General features: G+C 51.0%; 3 protein-coding genes across 4 annotated transcripts in view; 1 reads left to right on the top strand and 2 right to left on the bottom strand.

Moving 5' to 3' along the window:
- Positions 1–4,312, bottom strand: part of RAB3IL1 (RAB3A interacting protein like 1) — a 41,976-nt gene extending 37,664 nt beyond the window's left edge. For both annotated transcript variants that reach the window (XM_049713122.1, XM_049713121.1), the window contains exon 1: positions 3,745–4,312. In XM_049713122.1, coding sequence (XP_049569079.1) covers positions 3,745–3,773 — 29 coding nt within the window. In that variant the 5' untranslated portion in view covers positions 3,774–4,312. The remainder of the gene's footprint in view (positions 1–3,744) is intronic.
- Positions 4,313–9,781: 5,469 nt separating this feature from the next.
- BEST1 (bestrophin 1) lies at positions 9,782–18,447 on the top strand. Its single transcript, XM_012537782.3, has 10 exons — positions 9,782–9,963; positions 11,187–11,281; positions 11,861–12,094; positions 12,719–12,873; positions 13,267–13,344; positions 13,644–13,796; positions 14,016–14,096; positions 14,381–14,532; positions 16,271–16,912; positions 18,022–18,447. The coding sequence occupies exons 1-10, from the start codon at positions 9,812–9,814 to the stop codon at positions 18,038–18,040; spliced, it is 1,761 nt and encodes a 586-aa protein (XP_012393236.2). The 5' UTR covers positions 9,782–9,811; the 3' UTR covers positions 18,041–18,447.
- A 46-nt stretch (positions 18,448–18,493) lies between these two features.
- On the bottom strand, positions 18,494–21,453 carry FTH1 (ferritin heavy chain 1). Its single transcript, XM_012537246.2, has 4 exons — positions 21,113–21,453; positions 19,354–19,500; positions 18,914–19,039; positions 18,494–18,817 (listed from the first exon to the last, which is right to left on the bottom strand). The coding sequence occupies exons 1-4, from the start codon at positions 21,224–21,226 to the stop codon at positions 18,653–18,655; spliced, it is 552 nt and encodes a 183-aa protein (XP_012392700.1). The 5' UTR covers positions 21,227–21,453; the 3' UTR covers positions 18,494–18,652.
- Between the last annotated feature and the right edge of the window lie 3,704 nt (positions 21,454–25,157).

The following is a 25,157-nucleotide window of genomic DNA, read 5'->3' as shown; positions in this document are numbered from 1 at the left end:
TTAGATTAAAGGAATAGAGTTGAGAGTCCAGAAATAAGCCTATACAACTACTGTCAATTGATTTTCAACAAGAGTTTCAAGACCATTCAATGGGGCAAGAATAATCTTTTCAAATAATGGTGCTTGAATAACTGGATATCTGCATGCAAAAGAGTGAAGTTGGGGGCTTCCCTGGTGGCGCAGTGGTTGAGAATCTGCCTGCTAATGCAGGGGACACGGGTTCGAGCCCTGGTCTGGGAGGATCCCACATGCCGTGGAGCGGCTGGGCCCGTGAGCCGCAACTGCTGAGCTCGTGCGTCTGGAGCCTGTGCTACGCAGCAGGAGAGGCCGCGATGGTGAGAGGCCTGTGCACCGTGATGAAGAGTGGCCCCCGCTTGCCACAGCTAGAGAGAGCCCACGCACAGAAACGAAGACCCAACACAGCAAAAAAAAAAAAAAAAAAAAAAGAGTGAAGTTGGACCTTTACCTCACACCATATACAAAAATTAACTCAAAATAGGTCAAAGACCTAAATGTAAGCACTAATGCTTTGAAACTCTTCAAAAAAAACTTAAGGATAATTTTGTTGTTTTTTTAAATAAATATTTTGGACTTATTATAGGTAAAGTTTTAGAACCTTGGATTTGGCAATGGTTTCTTAGATACAACACCAAAAGCACAAGCAACAAAAGAAAAAATAAACTAGACTTCATCAAAATGTTAAAATCTTTGTGCATCAAAGGACATTCTCAAGAAGACGAAAAGACAACCCGGAATGAGAGAAAATGTTTGTAAATCTTATGAGATACATATACATCCTATAAGGGTTTAGTAATCAGAATATACAAAGAACTCTTACAGCTCAACAATGAGAACATCATCCAATTGAAAAATGGGCAAAGGACTTAGATAGACATTTCTCCAATGAAAATATACAAATGACAGGCACATGAGATGCTCAACATCATTTGTCATTAAGGAAGTGCAAATCAAAACCACAATGAGATACCACTGCACACCCACTAGGATGGCTTTATTTTTTCAAAAAAAAAGGGGAAATAACAAGTGTTGGAGAGGATGTGGAGAAATTGGAACCCTCATAGAGTGCTGGTAGGAGTGTAAAATGATACAGTCACTGTGGAAAACAGTTTGGTAGTTCTTTGAAAAGTTAACCATGGAATTACCATATGACCCAACAATTCCACTCCTAGGTACATACCCAAAAGAATTGAAGACGGAAGTTTAAAAACAAAAACTTGTACATGAATATACATAATAGACAAAGAATGAAAACAATCCAAATGTCCAGCAACTGATGAATAAATACATTGTGATACATGCATACAACTGAATGTTATTCAACCCAAAAAGGAATGAAGCACTGATCCATGCTAGGAAATGAATGAATCTTGAAAACATTACTCTAAGTGAAAGAAACCGGACACAAAAGGGCAAATATGTGTGATTCCATTTATATAAAAGGTCAAGAATAGGCAAATCTATAGAGATAGAAAGCAGATTAATGGTTGCTAGGGATTGGAGAGAAGGATGAATAAGTGACTGAGTAATGGGTACTGAATTTCCATTCAGGATGACAGAAATGTCCTGGAATTAGATAGTGGTGATGGTTGAATAAACTAAAAGCCGCTGAATTGTTCACTTAAAATGATTAAAATAGTGAATTTTATAGGATGTGAATTTTACCTCAATATTAAAAAAAAAAGACTGGAACGAAATACATCAAAAGGATACCTTTGGTGATTTGCGGGTTTTTTTTGCTGCTCTATATTTTCCTAAGTGTTTACAATAAACACTTAGTACAATAATAAATCTCCCTTATCTCTGTTGTCATCGTCTGAAGCTAGCCTCTCAAACTCTCATGTCCACACAAATCTCCTGGGGACCTTGTTAAAATACAGATTCTAATTGAGTAGGTCCAGGGTGGGGCCTGGGATTCTGGGAGTCTAGTTTATTTAATTTCTAAAAATGCTTCTGGGCTTCCCTGGTGGCGCGGTGGTTAAGAATCCACCTGCCAATGCAGGGGACACAGGTTCGAGCCCCGGTCTGGGAAGATCCCACATGCCACGGAACAGCTAAGCCCGTGCACCACAGTTACTGAGCCTGCGCTCTAGAGCCTGCAAGCCACAACTACTGAAGCCCGCACGCCTAGAGCCCGTGCTCCGCAACAAGAGAAGCCACTGCAGTGGGAAGCCCGCGCACTGCAACGAAGAGCAGCCCCTGCTCGCCTCAACTAGAGAAAGCCCTCATGCAGCAACGAAGACCCAACGCAACCAAAAATAAACAAGTTTGTTTAAAAAAAAAAAAAAGCTTCCAAATGATGTTTTTGCAACTGGTCCATAGACACCTCCCAACCCTCCACTCCCACGCCCCAGGCAGCCAGGCTCTAGAAGTCAGCTGCAGGAGGGCTAGCACAGAAAGGACCATTGCTTCTGGACGCCTCCCCAGGGAGCTTATGTCGTGCAGGACATATTTACACTAAAAAGTTATTCATTATTTATCTGGAATTCATATGTCACTGACTGTCCTGTAGTTTTACTTGCTAACTCTGGAGCCCTGGCCTGGGGTAGAGAGAGGTTGGAGCTGCGGACGCCAGGCAACCTGTGTCTGAGGCCCATCAAGACAACTCAAGGCCGCTTGCTTGGCCGTCCTGTTGGCCCAGCAGACAGTCACCCCCGTGGTTCACTCCTCGACGGCTTGCCCTTGTGCTGTCCTCCCCCGCTGCCCTTGGGTCTGGCCGTCTCCTGAGGAAGGCTCCCCTGGAAGACGCAGACGCAGAGCAGGCTGCCTGGTCCAGTCGCCCACCTGGTACAGGAATCCCCCTCCAGGGCAACCCTGACAGGCGGCCTTACCCCAGGCGGCCCGGTGGTCAGCAACCTCGGGCCAGGAGACAGCTTTCACAGTCATTACCTCTAGGGCTGGGGACCACACAGACTTGGGTTTGAGTGGAGACTTAGGCACGTTACTTACTTTCTTTCTGGGCTCGACAACCACCTGTCACAGGTAGAAAACACTTCCTATTCCCCAGTTCTGACGATGAGCCGATATCATTTCTTTTTTTTTTTTCTTTTCTTTTTAAATATTTATTTATTTGGCTGCACTGGGTCCTAGCTGAGGGTGCTGGGACATGTGAACTCTTAGTTGTGGCATTGGGGAATCTAGTTCTCTGACCAGTGATCAAACCCAGGCCCCCTGCATTGGGAGCCTTAGCCACTGGACCACCAGGGAAGTCCCGAGCTGAGATCATTTCTAAAAAGCACTTAGTGCACTGCCTGGCACCCAGTAAGTGCTCGAGTCACCGGAGAAGCCATTGTTTCTTGTTCCCTTTTCCTCCCACGATACCCAGCACAGCACTCAGCTCAGCTGGTATTTAGTGCTTGCTTGTGGAACTGAAACTCAGGAACCTGCTGGAACAGTGAAAAGACACACTGCTCTGACCTAGACCATGATGTGTTATACCTCCCAGCTCCAACTCTAATTTCTGTGACTCGAGGCAAGTCGACTTCTGCCTCTATGCCTTGCTTTCTTTGTCTACAGCATGTGAAACTGCTAACATGCCCATTGGACAGATGAGGAAAGCTGAGGCTCCTGACTTGTGGTGAATGCATGACAGCATCCTGTGCTCTCACACCCAGTGCAGTACCCTCGGGGAGCCCTGCCCTGGGACGCTCCTCTTCTTCCTCCCCTGCCCATTAGCCCCGGTCCTGAGCTGGTGGGCTGGGGGTGTGGTTGGCGTCTGTGCCTCACCTGGCTGGCCTCAGGGGGGTAGAGTCCATGGGGACGGGGTAGCTTGGAGATCCCAGTGTTCTCCCGAAGGCTGTGGTGAATGCTCTCGCCTTGTGTCTGTAGCTGGGCCAGCTCTGGCCTATCCCAGAATTCCTATTCGGGCTATTCTGTTGTCTTTGGCAGGACTGGGCTTGGTGGAGCTGGACCTGGGCGTGTCCCAGCCTCTCTCTGCCTCTCCTGGTCTCTGTCGTCTTCCTGCAGGAATCAGAGCTCACGTGTTCATATCTTTGTATGTTGAGTCTATGTGGCCCTTCAGGGATCAGGGCTGCCTGGCCCCAGGGTAGAGGTGTTGTCTGTCTTGATTCCAGGCCCCAGGCTGGCAGTTTCCCTCACCACCCCTGTCCAACTGTGCCAAGACCTCTTCTTTTCTTTCTTGGCTTCTGTCCTGTTTGTACTGTGATTGGCCCAAGAGAGGGTTGTGGGCTGGCAGGTGCCCTACACAGAGCCTGGGCAGCATCCAGGCCTGGCTGGCCCACCCCAGGGCCCCCTGTCACTGCCCCCAGCCAAGCTGGGTCCCCTCCTTCCTGCCCGGCTGAGACAGGGCCTGGAAGGGCACAGTGGCAGGCCGTCTGTGATGCTCCTGTTGCCATGGTTATCCTAGATAAGAAGGCCATAACATTCTGCCTCTGGAACCTCCACCCATCTGACCAGCTCTGCTCTGCCTGCCGCCGGAGATGGCTCTCTGTTGGGGGGCTTGAGAGCACGGGCTCTACTGCAGTCAAAGTCTCTTCCAGGCATCCCCCATCCCTTGGACCTCCCTTCAACCCCAACAGAGACCACTACCCTAACTGGTAAGACTCTCCCCCTCAGAAACTGACCTCCACTGGAGAGGCGATGATGGGTGGTGGAAAAGGCACAGATTCAAAATCAGAAGACACAGATTCCAATTCCAACCTGGCCCTTTATAACCGCGTTACCTTGGACAAGGCGGGCTTTGGGAATTCCCTGGCGGTCCAGTGGCTGGGACTCTGCACTTTTACTGCCAAAAGCCCGGGGTTCGATCCCTTGTCCGGGAACTAAGATCCCACAAGCCGTACGGCCAAGGTCAAAAAAAAAAAAAAAAAAAAAGTGGGCTTTGAACTTCAGTGTCCTCCTCTATAAAATGTGGATAATAATGCCATACTTAACTGTCCCTCAGTAATGCCTCTGTGACTTTTCATGGGCTGTACCCCTGATGTGTTGTGCTCTTCCATCCTTCTCAACTCAAACTCCTACTCATGCTTCATTACCCAACTTAAATGCTCCCATCTCTGAAAAACTTTCCCTGACCTCTGTGTACTTGGCACAGATATTAGGCCTTGCCTCTCTGTGTTAGTTATTTAAGTGTTTTCCTGGTTTTTACTTAACCATGAGTTCTTTTATTTTTTAATTTTTTTTTTTTTTTTTTTTTTTTTGCGGTACACGGGCCTCTCACTGTTGCGGCCTCTCCCGTTGCGGAGCACAGGCTCCGGACGCGCAGGCTCAGCGGCCATGGCTCACGGGCCCAGCCGCTCCACGGCATGTGGGATCTTCCCAGACCGGGCAAGAACCCGCGTCCCCTGCATTGGCAGGCGGACTCCCAACCACTGCGCCGCCAGGGAAGCCCTATTTTTTAATTTTTAATTAATTTTTGTTGGAGTATAGTTGATTTACAATGTTGTGTTAGTTTCTGCTGTACAGCAAAGTGAATCAGTTATATATATATACATATATCCACTCTTTTTTAGATTCTTTTCCCATATAGGTCATTACAGAGTACTGAGTAGAGTTCCCTGTGCTATACAGTAGGTTCTTATTAGTGATCTATTTTATATCTAGTTATATATATATGTCAATCCTAATCTCCCAGTTTATCCCTCCCCACCCTTTCCCCCTTGGTAGCCATAAGTTTGTTTTGTACACCTGTCACTATTTCTGTTTTGTACATAAGTTCTTTGTAGCCTTTTTTTTAGACTCCACATATAAGTGATATCATATGGTATTTGTCTTTCTCTGTCTGACTTGCTTCATTAAGCGTGAATTCTTGGAGGCAGGAATCAGATTAGGCTCAGTTCTGTTGCTGGAAATAGTTTGTTGACTGACTACTTTGCGGAATGGAAAGCAGAAGAGACCGACACTGATGGGGTTGGGCCCCATCCTTGCAGGGGTGAATCCTAGGGCCTTTGTCCGAGATGGCTTGAGTCAATCAGTGCTTGCTGTGGCCTTTCTGTGTGCCTGAGCCATGCCTGACTGGCTGGGGACATTTTCACAGCCAAGACCCAGTGGGAAAGACAGTGGCATGCCTGGGGTGTGCCTGTCTTAGCAGTGGGGTGTGGCCAGGAGCAGCTGCTCATGGGGTGTCTCTGGGGATATCCTGGGGCATCTGGGAGGGAAGGGGGCTGGGGTAGCACAGTCAGCCGGTCCTGCTGGGATTTGGGGGAATTGCCAAGGAACCTGTGGTTCAGGAAAAGGGAGGGAGGACTCCAGTGTCCCCCAACTCCCTCTCTATAGCTGCTTGTCAGGCTCAAGGAGATGAAGGTGCCATCCAGTGCCAGTTCCACCGTCCACCCAGGCCCTGACCAGTGGACCAGGCTTTCCAGGACAAAGCCAGCTGGCCAAGGGCGCCCTCCAGTGGCCACCACAGGGGAGGCAGGAACCTGACTCCACAAAGGCAGGTGGTTCATTTATTCCACCTAATTGAACATCTTCATGCCGGGTTTGGTGCTGGGCACATGTTTCAATTTTAATTTTAAAGTATACTTATTGGGCTTCCTTGGTGGCGCAGTGGTTAAGAATCCGCCTGCCAATGCAGGGGACACGGGTTCGAGCCTTGGTCTGGGAAGATCCCACATGCCGCAGAGCAATTAAGCCCGTGAGCCACAACTACTGAGCCCGCGCGCCTAGAGCCCGTGCTCCGCAACAGGAGAAGCCACCGCAATGAGAAACCTGCGCACCGCAACAAAGAGTAGACCCCGCTTGCTGCAACTAGAGAAAGCCCGTGCGCTGCAACGAAGACCCAGTGCAACCAAAAAAGTAAAAATAAATAAAATAAATTTTAAAAAAATACAATAAAATAAAATATACTTATTAATCATCTGGTAAATGGAAAGCTCTCTCTTGAGCGTTGATATGCGCTGGGGTGGGGTGGGGGAAGAGGGAATACAAGGAAGGGAGAAATTCCCTCACAGCAGCGATCCTCAACCTACACTGTCAACTAGACTCACCTGGGGAACTTGAAAAAACACCAACCACTGGGCCCCACCCAGACCAATTGACTCTGGAGGGTGGGGCAGAGGCACCAGGGGTTTGTAGATGTTCCCCAGGAAGAGTGAACAGGCACGAGAACTCTCTGGTTTGGAGAGTTGACTAAAACGTTTCCCGTCCGTCATTCTCACCCAGCTGCTGAGGTAGGTGTTATTCTCCCATTTCACAGATTAGGAGACTGAGGCTCAAGTGAACCTGCCCCTTTCCCCAGTTCAGTTAAGGACAGTTGTGGGGAATATGTCTCCCACAGCACAGGCAGCAGGGATGCAGCAAATACTCCTAAAAGATGGTCCCTGATCTCTGAAGAGACTCCCTGATAACAATAATGGTGTGATTGTTTGCTGTGATAAGAAAAGTACCCAAGGTTGTTGTCAAATAATTTTTTTTCCAGACAGAGAATTATAAAGGCAAAATACTGTGCACAAAAATCGCCTGCAATCTCAGCACTGTTAACCATGAGGAGTATGGGGTGGGGGGTGTGGGGACAGGTAGGAAAGGGGAGAGGGAAGGAGAGAGGGAGGGAGGAGGGAAGGAGCGGATTTATTGTAAGGCTCAAGGTCACATTGTAAATCAGGGCTGCGGAAGTGTGGCTCAGAGACCACTGGCATTATAATCTCCACAGTGCTTGTGAGAAATGCAGCATCCCTCAGGTCTCAGAATCAGACTCTGGAGAAAGATCCTGAGAAGCTGCATGTTTAACAAATATTCCAGGCTCTTCTTACAGCCACTGAAGACCAAGAGCCACTGCTGCTTCAAGCTTTCACTTAATACAAGAGGAAATACATCCTAGACCCCCATCACTTCTAGCGACTTAGGGGAGGGTTCTCACATATGGACTGATGTATTAAAATGTATGAAACCCACTGTTGAGATATCAACCAGCTGTCCTTGGGGACCTGGGCACATACTTCCCTATTGCACAGGCTAGTTGGGAAATGCAGAAACACTGCTGTGTCATCCCACACCAGGCCCGGCCCCCAAGCAGCAGCCCCCTTGCCCCCCTTCTCCTTCCATAACTATAAACCAACCTCACTGGATCCTGCCAGCCAATCACAGCCCGAATTACCTATGATGTCACCAGCAGCCAATCAGAGCTCCTCACGAGTATATGCTGAATTCTGTCATCTTAATGAGGTGATGGAATTCTAAAGCAACGCTATGCTTTTCACAGAGGGACACTGAGGCACAGAGAGGAGAAGAGGCCCACGCAGGGTCACTTCACCAGGTGGCAGAGCCAGGACTAGAAGCCAGGACTTCTGCCTGTGGTCCAATGTTCTTTTGGGTGCCCAGAGTGCTGCCAAAGCCCACAGGGCCTGGGCGGAGGTTCCCCTCTCTGGATGGCTCCTGGCACAGGAGGTGAGGTCCAAGGCCCTGGCCCCTCCTCCCCACAGCTCTCCCTGCAAGACCTCAGGGGTCAGAAACAGATCCCTCAGTCTCCGGAGTCTAGGGCCCAGAGGAAATGGCAGGGTAGTCAGGGCCCACGGTGGAGGGGGGTTGCCCCCCATCTCAGCCCTGGTCTCAGCTCAATGCCCCTCACCCCCGGAAGGAATTAGAGGCCTGACTGTGCTGCCTGCTGCTTAATGGGCAGATTACGAGAAGGGGGCCAAGACAAGGGTTCCTTTGTGGAGGCCCTGGCTTAGGGAGTCAAGTGACCACTTAGCACACACGTGGGCAGTGCCAACCCCTAAGTGGGCAGGGGCACTGGCCAGAGGACCCCAGAGAGTCCCACCAGTCCTGTGGCCAGACCTTTTGTGGGATCGCCTGACCAGCCTGGAGCCCCAACTGTGAGTAAGGGTTACCCCAGAAGGCTGGGCTGGGACATTGAGAGCCTTTGGGGTAGATAACCTGTACATGTGCACATGATGGATACACACAGGCAGCACACGTGCAGGTGTGCGGGCACCCGTGTGTCTGTGCAAAGGCCCTGAGGTAGAAATGAACTTAGGGAACGCCAGGCACAGAGACAGCCAGTGTGGCTGCATCAGAGCAGGTAGGGGGAGGATGGGGTGCCAAACATTGCTTCAGTCAATTTTTATTGAGCACCACCTATGAGTACACAATAGGAGCTCCATTCCCAGGAGGGAATAGGCAGTAAACAAGCACGTAACATGCAAAATATAATGGCAGTTATAACATGATAAGTGCTATGTAGAAAAATGGAGCAAGGCGAGGGGAAGAGCAGGCCAGTGGTACTAGGATGTTATTTCCAGGTAGGGTGGCTGGGGGTATCCTTTCTGAGGAGGTGATCTGAAGTGGGAGTGAGCCATACAGTTAGATTAGGACGAGCATCCCCCAGGAAGGAGGATCAGCATATGAAAAGGCCCTGGGGCAACCATTCAGTAAACATCTCCACCAGCCAGGCTCTGTTCTGGGCACGGGGAACAGGGTGGTGGCCAAGGCTGACCACGCCCCTTACCAGTTCTCACTCCAGGGTGGTTGATGGAGCTGGGGGAGCTACTGAACATGATGGGCTCATAACTCAGGAAGGAGCCCAGCGTGTGGACATTTCTGTTGTTGCCTTTGTGGTACAATTTAAGGGCACAGACCTCTCTGTGTCTTCTGTGCCAAGGCTATGGACGGTCCCTGAGCTCACTTTCCTGGATTCTTGGAGGTCACCTCACCGCCCCCCTCCCAGTGTCCAGATGGGAGAGCTGAGGCCCAGAGAAGAAGGGTCCTGGATAAGGTCACTCATGTGTCCTGGACAGATTCTGAAGAGGTCCCTACTCCTTCCTGGCCCCCCCGTCAGTATCCCTCTCTGTCTGTTCACCAGCACCCAAGCCCACCTGCTGCAGCTCAGTGCCTGGCCATGACCGTCACCTACTCGAGCCAAGTGGCTAATGCCCGTCTAGGTTCCTTCTCCCGCCTGCTTCTGTGCTGGCGAGGCAGCATCTACAAGCTGCTCTATGGCGAGTTCCTCATTTTCCTCATCTGCTACTACATCATCCGCTTCATTTACAGGTACGGGGGGACAAGCCAGGGCTTGGAGCTCCTGGGTGCCTCCCAGCCATCTAGGCGGCCAATGCACGAGACAGATAAGGCTGAACTGGGCTTGTGGTCAAACCGTGGGGCCTGAGGCCTGGGGGCTGGGGAGGAGAGAAAAGGAGGCAGCCTTGGGGGGCAGCTCAGTGTAGGTCGGAGCATCTCAAACACCCTTTCCTCAAATCGAGGGAGGGGCATGGGAACCCAGGCCTTACCTAGTCCCACTCAGTCAGCCTGTTTCCCTGAATCCCACATAGTCTCACAGGCCCATATCATACTTTTTTTTTCCCAATAAAAATGTGTATTTAAACAATAAAAGACAGCTAAAACCACAGAATATATGATAGCATTTTTAATGGAAAAAGCATTAATGATGGCAATGCATTGACAAATATCAAACACATAAACCTCTTGAGTTCATAATGATAATACTAATAACAAAGCATGTTCATTTCCTTTGGTTGTTACTAGGGTGTCAATATACTTAAAAAAAATTAAGACTTTATTTTTTAGAGCAGTTTTAGGTTCGTAGCTTAACTGGGCAGAAGGTACAGAACATTCCCATATACCCCACCCCTCCTGCCCCACCCACTCAGCCCTCCCCCATTATCAACATCCCACCCCAGTGTGGGACATTTGTGATGACAGATGAACCCACACACACGGACACATCATTGTCACCCAAAGTCCATAGTTCACCTTAGGGTTCACCCTTGGTGTTGTACATTCTATGTGGTTGGACAAATGCATAATGACTTGCATCCACCATTACAGTGTCGTACAGAACAATTTCATTGCTCTGTGCTCTGCCGATTCATCCCTCCCTACCAGATATTTTTTTTAAAGACCAAACACTCATTTCAACCTGCTTTCAAACAACTGTCTTTTGGATCCTTTAAAAAGGTCAGTGGTGCCTAAAGCTGACCCCTTCAGCAGGACCTTCCTTCCTCCACCTTATAGAAAACCTCCTGAGGGTTTCTCCTCCAGGCATGGAGCAGAGGGCCCCATTGGGGTTTCAGGGCGGCGGGAGAAAGAGGGGGACCTGGCTCAGGCCAGAGGAGGGGCCCCAGGCAGGCCAGTGAAAGGGATAGGGAGGTGAGGCTGCCACTCTCCTACCCCGGGCCTGGCTGGACCTGGGACCGGTCTCAGCCATCCCCTCCCAGTATCTACACACCTTTCCCCCCACCCCCCGCCTCCCCCAGGATGGCCCTCACGGACGATCAGCAGGTGATTTTTGAGAAGCTGACTCTATATTGCGACAGCTACATCCAGCTCATCCCCATTTCCTTCGTGCTGGGTGAGCTCCCCCTTCCGCGTGTTGGGGTCCCAGTGGCTGCTCCAGGCTCCAGACAGGCAGATCATGAAGAGCTAGCTGGGGAAGGCCAGTGGCATGTCAGCGCCTCTCGGTGGTTCAGGGAAACGGGGAGCCTGCAGCCAGAGGGACTGAAGTTAGACATTAGGAAGGCTGTCCTGCTGTTAGCACTCAAGACCCCACTTTCTTTTTTAAAATTTTATTATTATTATTATTTTAAACATCTTTATTGGAGTATAATTGCTTTACATTGCTGTGTTAGTTTCTGCTAAGACCCCACTTTCTGAGGGCAGCGCCGACATTACAGTAGTCTCTGGAGCCTTGCGCAGGAGGGGAGGTATCTGGCGGATTTCTGGGAAAGCAAGCGGGGCCAGAGAGAGAACTCAAGTCTCTCGTGCCTTCACGCGAAGCTCTGATGGTCTCCCCTTCCCGAGCGCCCTCCAGGAGGGTTGGTGCTGGGCCCAGCCCCATTAGAAAGATGGAGAAACCGAGGCGTCGCCCTCGCTGGGTTCTGGTCGCAGCGTGGGCCTTCGCCCCTCGCGCCCCCGCCCCCCTCCCGCCCAGGCTTCTACGTGACACTGGTCGTGACCCGCTGGTGGAACCAATACGAGAACCTGCCATGGCCCGACCGCCTCATGAACCTGGTGTCGTGCTTCGTCGAGGGCAAGGACGAGCAGGGCCGGCTGCTGCGGCGCACGCTCATGCGCTACGCCAACCTGGGCAACGTGCTCATCCTGCGTAGCGTCAGTGCTGCGGTCTACAAACGCTTTCCCAGTCCCCAACACCTGGTGAAAGCAGGTGGGCGGGGCCTGGCGGAGCAGTGGGCGGAGCCAGAGGCTGACAAGGGCGGGGCCGGAGCTGCAGATGGGAGGAGTCAGAGGCCCCAGGGCTGAGGATTGGGTGGGACCAGGAGCGGAGTGGGGTCGAGACCTGGGATGGCGGGGTGGGGGTGGGGGGCGGGGACCTGAATTGGGCGGGGCGAAGTCAGGGGTCCAAAGGTGGGGAGAGGCCAGGAACAGACTCTAGGAGGATAGGGCTTTGAGATAGGGCTAAGGCCTCTTGAGGGATGAGGGAAGAGTGAGGGTTGAGGGCCAGAGTGGGGCTTTGGGAACTGGCAACTGCCCTTCCCCTTCCTGTTTTCCGGTTTCCAGTCTGTACGTCAGCAGTCTCACTCTCTGGCCTTGCCTGACCTGATCCTGGTTAATAAGACAGATCCCTCTCACGTACTCAGCCCAGAGCAGCACATAGTAGATACGACGCAGTGATCATTTGTTGAAAGAAAGAGGATCGCAAAGGAGCTCTGAGGTCCCTATGGGCTCAGCAGGGACTTGGTTTGAACTCTGGGTCCCACCCAGCAGGGCCTGGCCAGCCACCCCTTCTGCAGGTTCCCCTACCCACTGTCTTCTCCACTCTACCCCGCAGGCTTTATGACCCCCTCGGAACACAAGCACTTACAAAAACTGAGCTTGGCACACAACTCATTCTGGATGCCCTGGGTGTGGTTTGCCAACCTGTCAACGAAGGCCTGGATGGGAGGTCGAATCCGGGACCCTGTCCTGCTCCAGAGCCTGCTCAACGTGAGCCCGCTACACACATGGGGCTGCTGCAGCGCGGGGAGGGTCACGCCCCACGTGGAACAGGTTTTCTGCAAAGAGGAAGTTTGAGCCTCTGAGGGTCTTCCCAGAGCCTACCTTGGGACTGTAGGATCTTTTCCAACAGGATTCCATAGCCCAAGGTGGCCCCTTTCCAATTTCCCCTCCCCTCCCCTCTCTAAAGTGAACCTCTGAGATCCTGGTTCCTTTTTGATATTGAGGAGGCTGAGGCACAGAGAGGTTAAGTGAGCTGTCCATGACCACACAGCCAGGGCTGGACCATGAGCACGAGACCCTGGTATCTGCGGAAGAGCTGGGGGGTGAGCCTGGGAGAGCAGGTGATGGTCAAAGGCCCAACCTTCCCTCCTGCCCCCCTAGGAAATGAACACCTTGCGTACTCAGTGTGGACAGCTGTATGCCTACGACTGGATCAGTATCCCACTGGTGTACACTCAGGTGAGGACTAGGCTGGTGAAGCTGCCCCTTTGGGAAACTGAGGAGGACCCGGGAAGCAGCCTATGATGGGAAGGGCTCACTCAGAGGCTGAAGAAGAGGCTCACCCTGGGGAGTCAGGTCTGGACTTTGCAGGTTGTCTCTAGTGCCAAGTTCAAAGAGTCCAGGTCCCTGCCTGGTCCAGGTGGTGGAGGCAGTGTGATCATCCCCATTCTAAAGGGGAGACCACAGAGCCTGGGGAGCTTCCTGATCACGCGGTCCCCACGCAGCCCATCTCTGCCGACGCCACCTCTGCCTCCCAGGTGGTGACCGTGGCGGTGTACAGCTTCTTCCTGGCTTGCCTGGTGGGACGGCAGTTTCTGAACCCAGCCAAGGCCTACCCCGGCCACGAGATGGACCTCGTTGTACCCCTCTTCACATTCCTGCAGTTCTTCTTCTATGCTGGCTGGCTGAAGGTAGGCCTCCCCGGGACAAGGCCAGCTGTGGCCCAGGGAGTCATGGCCAGTTAGGAGAGGAGGGCCCCTACATAGTGGCTTTGGAGACAGTGGTCAGGGGAGAAGGGCATCACTGAGGGGGGTGGAGAGGTGAACATGGCAGGAGCCAAGGTTTAAGGGTGGGAGCAAGGCTGCAAGGGGTTCCACCTGAGGATTTCCAGAGCCTCACCTACCCTCAAGGTGGCAGAGCAGCTCATCAACCCGTTCGGAGAGGATGATGATGACTTTGAGACCAACTGGATTGTCGACAGGAGTTTGCAGGTATGACGGGAGGAAGAGAGCCTGCCCCATAGTCCCTCCCCAAACTGGACCCGGGGGGGGGCCCACAGTTCTGTAGGGAGGCCTCACAGTGAATTGCCCAACCATTTACTCACAGGATTCTCAGCCTAACTTTTGAGGCTACAGGCTGCATCAGTCTCTCCATTTCACAGGAAGGGAAACTTGAGGCCCAGAGAGAGAGCAGTGACCTCTCCAAGTCACCTGGCAAATTCATGGTCCTGCTTGGGCTGACCTGTTGGACTTCTCCTTCTGTCCCCGATGACCAGGTGTCCCTGTTGGCTGTAGATGAGATGCACCAGGACCTGCCACCGATGGAGCGAGATATGTACTGGAATGAGCCAGAACCACATCCCCCCTACACAGCCGCTTCTGCCCAGTCCCGTCGGCCCTCCTTTTTCGGCTCCACCTTCAACATCAGGTGGGAAGTGCCAGGGAACCACTTCGGTGGGTAGAAAACCCCAAGTGCAAGGGCCTGAGAGCTTAGAATATATTAGTTAATGCATATTGGGTTCCTGTTGAGTGCTGGGCGTTGTACTAAGCTCTTTACATATATTAGCTATTTCCCCCCCCTCCAATAAACTTGGTTTGTTTTCTCCAGTTTTCAGATGATTAAGTCCAGGTTCAGAGAGGTTAAGTCAGTTGCCCAACCCAAGGTCACATAGCTAGCAAGCAGCACAGGTGGGCCAGGTATGTCTGGGTCCAACTCCACACCCTTAACCCTTACCTTGTGCTGTGTAAGGACTCTTAAAGCTATAAGGGCTCTTAGGTAGTCTCCAATCTAAGCCCCACCCCTTATCCAGAGTTGAAAACTGAGGCTTAGAGAGAGAAGGGACTTACTCAAGGGCAGTCAGTGATTAGTGATGCAGCTGGGATGTCAGGGCCTGGTTCCTGACTCTGGTTCAGAGCTATGTGTCCTGATAAGCCAGGGTGTTGGCATGGGGAGTGGGAGTGGGGCTCCCTGGGCAAGGGAGCGAGCAAGAGGCTGGGTCATCACAGGGACCTTCGGAGCAGACTTCTTGCTACAGAGTACGGGCCTCAGGTCAGCCCACAGCAGCCACATTTTCCCCCACATGGGTCCTCTTTCCCTGATTTGGTTAGAATCCCTTTTGAGCTGTAGCTGGGCCATGGCTGGCTGAAGAGGCGCCCCAGACAGCTCTCTCTCCCTAGGATGACAGAGTGGAGAGGACTTCGGAGAGTGTTTGCTGCATCTCGGGGTCTATCCCATCAAGGTGTTCTTCCACAGTATTAAAAGCGCTGTTCTCTTTTTAAGAACCGAATATCCTATTCAGCTGTAATTAGAATTAGCTAGAGTCTCTAGTTGGTGTGAGGAAGGTTTGGATAAGAGATCAAATGATCAAGGATGGAGGCTTGCTTAGGTCAGAAACATTGCTGGAGGTCGCCTCTGAGTTTTCCATGGTTGGTAGCCCAGCTGCTGGGGAAGGAGGATAACAGAGAATAGTAACACATAGACCTTGCCTCCAAGAAACACACAATTTAGTGAGGGAGTTCAAACCCAGGGCCCAGACTCTGGATACAAGGTACAAAGTACTCGATGCCTGGGCAAGGGACAGAGTATAGAACAGAGATCACCTTTGGCTGCCTGAGAGCTGGCCTCCAGCTGTACCTGGAGCTGGGCCTTGAAGCATGGGGAGAATTTGGACATGGGCAAAGGTGGCCACATTCACGGGTGGGTAGGCTTTCTCTTGCAGAGTAAAGGCTTTAGGCTCCCAGGAAGCCAGACTTCTCTCTGGGGGGATACTGCTCCCCAGCGGGAACCACAAACCCCTGGCTCACTCAGTCACTCCTGGGCCTCACGTGACCCTCCATACCTGGGGAAGAGCCGTTCAGACAGCCTGGAGTGAGGGGTTTCAGAGGGAAAATGTGGGTGCTGAAGAGGAAGCCCTTAAATACCAGGCTAGGGAGTTTGGATGTTAACATGGGCAAGAGGGAGCCACAGAACAGTGAGGCAAGCTTGGCCAGGAGGGATTAACTGAGAGGTACAAGATGGATCAGCAGAGAGGCGAGTCAAAGCTGAGGCGAGGAAGACTGTGTCCTGGGCCTTGGGCCAGAGGGAGAAGAGAGGGTAAGGGAGAAGTCAAGTCAGGCTTCAGGCCGTTGTCCGCCCACTGACCCCCGAGTCTCCTGTTTCTTTCCAGTCTGGATAAGGAGGATTTGGAGTTCCAGCCAGATCCGGAGGAGGAGGAAAGTGCTCACACTGGCATCGCTGGCCGCTTCCGAGGGCTGCAATCCCACGACCGCCAGCCCCCCAGGACAAACTCAAAGACCAAACTACTGTGGCCGAAGACAGAAGTCCTTTCCCATGAGGGCCAGCCCAAGAACCTCGGGGGAGACGGCCAGGACACCAGTGATCAGGAAGACGTCAGGGCCTGGAAAGGGGAGGATGCCTTCAAGTCCACCGTGCTATATGGGAGGTCAGGCTACCACAGTGCCCCCCAGACACCCCTCAGCCACACCCCTATGGTCTTCCCACCTGGACAGTCAGCACCCTCAAGTCTTCGCAAAGTCTCAGGCATGGATGACACCGTCAAAGACCAAAGCCTTCAGCCTCCAACTCCCAGGTCCAAGAAGAGCTTTGAATTGCTCCCAGAGAGTGCTGGGGCCTCAACGGACCACCCGGAAGTGAGTCACACGAGGAGGAAAACTGTTGAGTTTAACCTAACAGACATGTCAGAGGCCCCTGAACATCTCAGAGAACCGCATTTGGGACAGTCGACAAGCAACATACATACTATACTCAAAGATCGTGGCGATCCCTATTGGGCCTTGGAAAACAACAGGTCTGTCCTCTACCCACACCAGGGTCACTGAAGCCCCCAGCCCACCAGGGGTGGTCCCCGCCAGCTTCCCCTGCTCTGAAGCCCACCCTACTCCCAGTTCTCCTATGGCTCTATGGCTTGGGGCACACAGCTGGCCGCCACAGCAGGGGCTCTAGGGGAGCGTTGGCGACTTCTGCATATTTCACCCGGGAGCCTGACTCACCAACACTCCTCGGAGCCCAGGGATGGAAGACGAGGTTCGCACCCCAGGGATAGAAGACGAGGTTCGCACCCCAGGGATAGAAGACGAGGTTCGCACCCCAGGGATAGGAAGACGAGGTTCGCACCGGCAAGAGTAACGCCGAAGGGCCACTAGGCCAGGCTTACATGGGCTGACGATACCAGTGGGCCCAGCTCACCTTAAGCAGGGGTGGCAGACACAGAAACACAGGCAGAACTCGGGGCTCTAGACTGTAGCCCAAGAACTCGACTTACTGGCCAGGCTTAGCTGGGAGGTCGCATGAGCCCTCCCCCATAACCAGTGGTGGCTCTGAAGCCCTCCTGGGAAGGGTGCCACACTCCTGGGAACTGGCAGATGGTAAGGTGGGGACAATCCAGGTCCCTTGGGGCATCTTACTGCTTTGGGGACCTCACCAAGACTTCTGAACTTAAATGAGCTCTTCATGCATTTTTGAGGTCAACCTAAAGTTGTCACAGTACCACCAGATGTTTGCCTTTATTCCAGATTCCCCAGATGCTCACTCACCCAATTAGACCCAGCCCCCCACCCCAGCCCCCCATCACGATGTGAAAGGGAAGTGTAACTTCTCATTTCTTATTATTCTCAAGCAGTTATTCTGAGGTCAGAATACCTAGCTTTGTATTGAAAACTGAAAAGGCTGAAAAGGCCTACCACCTGTCATACTTCTCAGGGCTAGCTGGAAACTTACAAATCACTGTGGCTGGTTTAGGAAACAATGTTAATGTAGTTGGTTAGCAAGGACCCAGACGGCTCCCCACTGGTTAACATTCAAGATGTCTCAACCTCTTCCCTCCTACTGCAGCTATTTTCCTATTGAAACGAAGGTCTCTTTCCATACTCATGTAAACTTTCCTCAAATTCTCACTAGGGATGAAGCACATTCCTAGCCTGCTTCCCAAGGGGGATGCTTCACCGGCCTGGTCCTACCTGCGTGTACACCAGCAGGACACTGATCCAGTCATAGCCATATAGCTGTCCACACTGAAGAACATGTCCCTACGACAGCCTGAATTAAATGGTTACCTTAATGAAGAACAAGAATCAGTAGCTTCCAGTCTACTTTAAGCCTCAAAATGCTTTCCGTACATATAAATTGTGAAAGCCAGAACTGCTGGAAACGTATAAAACACCTAATTCAGAATCAGGAATCCTTAAGTCCTGTCTGAATTCTAAACACCCAAGCCTTGGTATCTTTCGCAAACTAAGGAATTTCGTACGGAAATACAGATCCTAAGCGGTTCACTTTGGTGAGTGTGACTGAGCCATGGTGGCACTTACAAGTTTAATAAAGATGGCCTGGATACATTCCTAGCCCACCCCGAGAATTCAAAGACAACAGCTGGGTACCAAATTACTTTATTTGAAGGAACGGTACTAAGGAAAGGACTTGTAGATATTTTGGTACAACTTACAGAAAAGGTAAGGTAACCCAAACATGCATGCACTGCCTTGGTGACCAGGGAGGTCACCCCTGTGGCTACGGGAAGCCAGCCTAAGGCTTAGCTCTCATTATCACTGTTTCCCAGGGTATGCTTGTCAAAGAGATACTGTGCCATGCCAGATTCGGGGGCCCCCATCGTGCGCAAGTTGGTCACGTGGTCACCCAATTCTTTAATGGATTTCACCTGCTCATTCAGATAATGAGTCTCAAGGAAGTCACACAACTAGAAAAGAGAACAAGGAAAAAAGTTATTGGGAAGCTTCCCCAGCCCCTAAGACAAATGATTTCCTCCATTTACTCCCAGGTTGCCAATACTCACATGGGGGTCATTTTTCTCAGTGGCCAGTTTGTGCAGTTCCAGTAGTGACTGATTCACACTTTTTTCCAAGTGTAGCGCACATTCCATTGCATTCAGCCCATTCTCCCAGTCATCACGGTCTGGTTTCTGAATGAGAGGAGGTTAAGTCAGTGCATCTGCAACCTCTACCACTTAAACCACAAATCAGCAAGCATCTAATGTGTAACAACCGCGCTTGGCAAAAGGAACAGCCAAGTTCCCCCTGACAACCGCTTCCCATTTAATATCCTTGCCCATTACAGTCTGCCAACTTTAGCTTAGATGGTAGGCCCGAAAAAGCGCAAAAGACAAAAACCCAAAGTATCCTCATCTGATAAGGGCAACTGCTGAGCTCAGTGATTTCTGACGTCAGAGGACTGCTAGACAGATGAGGCATGCCGACCCTAGGATCTCCAGTTCACCTTGATATCCTGAAGGAAGATTCGGCCACCCCGTTGGTTCTGCAGCTTCATCAGTTTCTCAGCATGTTCCCTCTCCTCAGAAGATTGGTGAAGAAAGTATTTGGCAAAGTTCTTCAAAGCCACATCATCGCGGTCAAAATAGTACGACTGAAAACAGTACATGAACATGTTAGGGATTCCCAAAGAAAGGCAGTCGGCTAGTCTAGGCTTCCTTCTCAAAGCCCAGCAAGAAAGGGTCTGAGCACAGGAAGACTAGAGCAAGGTGTGTTCCCGGATTGAACACGACAGTAATTAGTTTCTACTCTGAAACACAAAAATGAAACTTGGTCCTTGAAACTGGAAGTTTGCTACAAGGAACCGTTAGAATATCATGGGAATTGCCTCCACCATGGAACATCTTAAGCATCTGTTTAAGTGCACAGTAAAGTTCTTACAGCCCCTGTGAAATCTGGTTGAAGAGATGTTGGGAGTATTTACCCTGCACTGTTAGTAGTGCCTTCTCCCCCTCCTCCCTGGGTAATCCACGTTAAAACATGAGCTGCGGGCTTCCCTGGTGGCGCAGTGGTTGAGAGTCCGCCTGCCGATGCAGGGGACACGGGTTCGTGCTCCGGTCCGGGAAGATCCCACATGCCGCGGAGCGGCTGGGCCCGTGAGCCATGGCGGCTGAGCCTGCGCGTCCGGAGCCTGTGCTCCGCAACGGGAGAGGCCACAACAGTGAGGCCCGCGTACCGCAAAAAAAGCAAAACAAAAACAAAAAACATGAGCTGCCAGCTTGCAGCAGGCTGATGGATGTGTAAAATTAACCCACTAGGCAAGGTAACAGTTGTTACCTTGTTTACCATGTAAACATGTTATCAGTAGAAAGCAAAAATTTTAGTCCCTTTTACACCCCTGCTGTATTCAGTTGTTCCTGAAATGGAGTGACAGTCATAGAAATCCAGGCGTATTCCAAACCCATCCGGAACACGTTTATTCTTGGATGATTTGCAAAACGTAATAAGACAATTATAACTAAAACTCCTACCACACCGATTAAAACCAGGATTTTGGAAAACTGATTCCACCGATTACTGCATGGAAAATTTTCAGGCCCCGTAACTGTTGGTGGACTATATCCAAGAACTAAAGATTTAATTACGCCACAACCCTTAGACACAAAAAAGATAAAGAATACGGGTGGCAGACAACTCGGTGAGACTGAAAGGGAGATTTCTAGAGATATGCTTCAATTCAAGCGAGACTTCGAGATAAACAGAGCGGAGAGGTGGAGTCGGCTGTTCGGCCCACGAGAAATAAACCACTTCGCACCAGCCCCCACAGTTGGACACCATTACCCAGCAGGCTCCGCCTGACTCGGGGGATGGGAGCCGGACCTCCTCAGCACCGCCCCCATCACGTGATCGAATGCAGAAGGGATGGAAATGCGAAAATCCACCTTCCTAACTGCAGGGTCGTACTGGTGGCAAGTGTGGCAACCCCGGGAAGAAACTCAGCTCTCTTTAAATAAACTGGGGTGCGCAGAGGCGGCCCTGGCCCGCGAGGGAACACTCCCAGGGGACAACTGCTCAGAATTTCTGCGCAGGAGTTCTAGAGGACCCCGAGCACCCTTCATTTTGCAGAAGGGCGCACGGAGGCGGGAGGCGGGAGGCGGGAGGCGGGAGGCGGGAGGCGGGAGGCGGGAGGGCCCTCCCGGTAGCCACACCCCCACCCTGCAGCCAGGGAGGCCGCGCCCGTGCCCCGTGGGCCCGCCCGCGCTCACCATGGACAGGTAGACGTAGGAAGCGTAGAGCTCCAGGTTGATCTGGCGGTTGATGGCGGCCTCCGAGTCCTGGTGGTAGTTCTGGCGCACCTGCGAGGGGGATGCGGTCGTCATGGCGGGCGGCTGAGGTGAAACGGTGGCGGTGGCTGCGCGGCGCTGTAACGGCGGCGGGGACCTTGGGGCGATCGGAGGGCGCCGTGAGGTGGTGGCGAGGGCTGGCTCTGAGCGGCCGGCCGGAGCGGGGGACGAGCGCCGGGTTCCGTCCAAGCACTGTTGAAGCAAGAAACCGCGGCGACTCTCCGCGAGGACTGTGGCGCAGGTGACTCTTGCCCGGCTCTTATAGCGGGAATGGGCGTCAGGCCCGCCGCGGCCAATCACGCCGCCCGCCCGCCTAGCTGAGCCCCGCCCCTTCCGGTGGAGGCGCGGCTCCGCCCCGCTGGGGGTGGGTGGGGAAGGAGGGGTGGGGGTGGCGGTGCGGGGTCTGGGTGGCCTGGAGGGTGCAGCTTGTTCCGTGGAACGTGGGGCTCGTTTCGTGGGGTTGGAGAGAAAACCTGAGCGGGGGCAGGAAGCCCAGTTCGGAGCCCTGACCCCGGTGGCGTCCTGGGTCTTGAAACCGACAGGAAACTGCCCCTGGCGCCGGGGGCGTCAGGGCGATTGCGAGGTCCCAGAAGGCACCCTGAGACTCTTGGCCAAGGGCATGTTAAAAATCAGAGCGGTAGAGCCGCAGTTGCCACACCCCGAGGTGATTACTTCGTGATGCAAATAGGGAACCTGGAGGGTGAACGTGGGCCCGAGGAGGCCGAGTGAGTCAGAGGTCGGGCTGGGAAAGGGCTCAATTTCTCTTCCTCAAAGCTTAGAAAGAGACCGAATGCAGGCCGGGTGGGGCCCACGGCCCGTCGCGGGTCGGCCCCTCTTCCGGCTCCGGCGACCTGGTCCGCCGTTTGCTGAAAGCAAATATGGCTCCTCGTGCAGCATTTGATACAACAAAGGCTGGGCGGGTCGTGTTTCCCGAGAGACTGCGGTGATCGCCTTCCCGAGGGAAACGTGGGGATGAGCCGTTGAATTCTGAGGAAATCGCCGGTAGCTTAAAGCTCAGAGACCAGGGATTAGAAAATAGAGAAGAAGCCGCTTGGGTCTGGAAAGGATGCTGCGAGGCCATTTTGAAAAGGCCTCTTTTATTGGCCCCAGTCCCAGGAGCCTCGGGCTGAGCAGGCCCTACAGGGAGCCACCCCCAGGTTGTCCTTGGAGAGAAGCTAATGGCACTGAACGAATGTGCGCGACAGATGCCAGGGACCCTGGGGGGGGGGGACACAGGGGCACTGCGTGTGGCTTGCAGCAGTGTCCCCAGCACTGAATGGGTGTGAATTCATGGATGGCAGAACTGGACGGAGCTAGGCCGAGCGCCTGCGCCCCAGTCTGCACTCCTCAGGGTCACTATTCTTAGCCAGGTTCTTCAACGCATGGGTGGGAGACCTACCCAAGAACCTTTTCAGGATGTTCACAAACATGCAACTGGAAGCTGGACTTACAAACCTTTAAAAAACATTTTTTTAAAAATTTCAATTAAAAGAAAGAATAAAAAAAAAGAATGTATGTCTCTATAACTGAATCACTTTGGTGTACAGCAGAAATTAACACAACATTGTAAATCAACTATATTTCAATTTTAAAAACTTTAAAGAAGGAACTTTACTAAAATATTAAGTTGCTGATGGAATTATGGCAGTTTCTGTCTTGCATCTGTTATTCATTTCAAAACGAACATGTGTTACTTTAAGGAAAAAAGTTTTTAGTGGGCCTAGAGCTACATAAGATAAAGTAAGCAGAAGGGTGGTGGGAGAATACAGACAAGGAGTGCCTTACCCAGTCTGAGATAGGAGGTCAGGGAAAGCTTCCCTAACAAAGTGACACTTGAGGGGGACTTCCCTGGTGGTCCAGTGGTAAGGAATCCACCTTCCAATGCGGGGGATGTAGGTTCGGTCCCTGTTCAGGGAACTAAGATCCCACATGCTGCAGGGCAACTAAGCCCACGTGCCACAACTGTTGAGCTCGCATGGCACAAACTACAGAGCACAGTCTCTTTGGAGCCCGCACAGCACAACTAGAGAAGAGAAAACCCGCTTGCCAAAACTAGAGAGAAGCGCAACAGCCGCAACTAGAGAGAAACCCGAGCAGACTGAGGGCCATAATGAAAAGATTCCGTATGCCTCAACAAAGATCCCGTGTGCCGCAACTAAGACACGATGCAGCCACACACACAAAAAAGGAAAATAAATGTTGAAAAAGAAAAGAAAGTGACACTTGAACTAAGTGTCACTTAGTTCAAGGAAAAGTAAAAGAAAGAAAAGTAAAAGAAAGGTGAAAGGGAGGAGGGAGATGAGGAGGGAATTCCAAGCAGAGAGAGCAGCATATGTAAAGGTATAAGGTGTGGAAATGCATGGCCTATCCAAGGCACCTTAAGAAAATGTGTTGGCCTGAAAGTAGAGTCCATGTTGGTGAAGCCTGGGAGGGTAGTATAGGGGCAAGGTCAGGAAGGGTTGTGTGTCGTAAAAAGGGGTTAAATCTTATCCTGGAGGACATGGAGACCCTAAAGGATTTCTAGCCAGAGAAATAACCACGTTAGTTTTGTTTCTAGAAATCTTACACCGAATCAACAGAAAAACTATTAGGGTAAGAGTATGACAAAGTTACCAGATGCAAAGTTTTCCTATGTGTCAGTAACCAGTTAGACAATGAAATGAGAGAAAAATTTTCTTCATTTACAATGGCAACAAACGCTTAAAGTACCTAGGAATAAAGTTACCAAATGTGTGAAGAAAACTATAAATGTTTACTGCTGGACAGAAAAGAAAACTTGCATAAATGAAGAGACACCATGTTTCTACATAGCCAACCTCAGTTTTGCAAAGATGTCAATTCTCCCCAAATTAACTTATAAATTCAGTGCAATTTCTGTAAAACTCAGTGGTCTTTTGGAACCTTGACAAAATGATTCTAAAGTTCATTTGGAAGAGTGTGTAGAAAAGCTGATAAGCATTTGGGGGGAAAAATATTATGAGGTTAGATTTGTCCTCCCCGATATAAAAAAAAACAGTAGTATAAATATAATATTATAAAGCAGTTGGTACTGGCACAGGAAAAGGTGAGTAGATCAATGCAACTAAACAGTCCTACCCCCATATGAATGGGAACTTGGTACATGCTAAAGTGGCATTTCAATTAGGAGAGAGAGAGAATGGGTTCAACAAATGATGTTGAAACAATAGATAGTCATGTGGTGAAAAATGACTCAGCATTTCAAAAATACGTTCCAGATGGATTAAAGATCCAAGCCTTAAAAAACAAAACCAAAAAACCCCTATAAAGTCATTAGAAGAATATATAGAAAATTATCTTTTAGAATTTGGGGGTAGGGAGTGTTCTTCTGCGGCTGCCTTAAAAAAAAAACACAACAACCTATGAAGTCATTAGAAGAATGTATAGAAAATTATCTTTTAGAATTAGGGGGTAGGGAGTGTTCTTCTGAGGCTGCCTTAAAAAAAGAAGCCAGTTGGCAGATATGACTACTTGAAAATCTGGACGATGGCAGAGCAAGAAGGACCAACTATTGAACTACACCAAAGCAAAAGTAAAGTCCAAGTCTTCAGAAAACAAAGAATATGCCAAAGCAGAGAAAATCGATGACACTACAATTCCTGAAAGAGCTCCAAAATGAAGCAAGATTGCAAAACAGAATGTTACTAGAGTGCCTTGGTTATCAGGTGCATTTGATTACAGGAAAGAGATAAATTTAGAACAGAACTGGCCCCTTTGGCAGTGGGAGGGAAGAGGAAAATGAATCCAGAATTTCTGGGACGTGTAGTATTGAAGTTAGAACTCTTTGTCTTTTTCAACCAGTAAAAAATAAAACCAAGAAATACTTTGAGTAACACAGGCTGATTAAGATGAATCCTCAGGGTAATGACCAAATCAAGGGCATGGCTGTCACACAGTTTGTTAAAATTTCTGAGTGGATTAAGGTAGTTTCTAGGAAGTCCTTTCCGTT

Source organism: Orcinus orca, chromosome 8, assembly GCF_937001465.1.
Source record: "Orcinus orca chromosome 8, mOrcOrc1.1, whole genome shotgun sequence".
Classification (NCBI taxonomy): Eukaryota; Metazoa; Chordata; class Mammalia; order Artiodactyla; family Delphinidae; genus Orcinus; species Orcinus orca.
This window is presented reverse-complemented; position numbering and strand designations above follow the sequence as displayed.

Bases quoted from the DNA above. Each gene is read 5' to 3' on its own strand.
- BEST1 (XM_012537782.3), top strand. From the start codon at position 9,812: ATGACCGTCACCTACTCGAGCCAAGTGGCTAATGCCCGTCTAGGTTCC. The intron at 13,345-13,643 runs GTGAGGACTAGG...TCTGCCTCCCAG, and splicing joins TCCCACTGGTGTACACTCAG to GTGGTGACCGTGGCGGTGTA. The intron at 14,533-16,270 runs GTGGGAAGTGCC...GTTTCTTTCCAG, and splicing joins GGCTCCACCTTCAACATCAG to TCTGGATAAGGAGGATTTGG.
- FTH1 (XM_012537246.2), bottom strand. From the start codon at position 21,226: ATGACGACCGCATCCCCCTCGCAGGTGCGCCAGAACTACCACCAGGAC. The intron at 19,040-19,353 runs GTGAACTGGAGA...CCTCTCATTCAG, and splicing joins TCTTCCTTCAGGATATCAAG to AAACCAGACCGTGATGACTG. The intron at 18,818-18,913 runs GTGAGTATTGGC...TCTCTTTTCTAG, and splicing joins CTGAGAAAAATGACCCCCAT to TTGTGTGACTTCCTTGAGAC.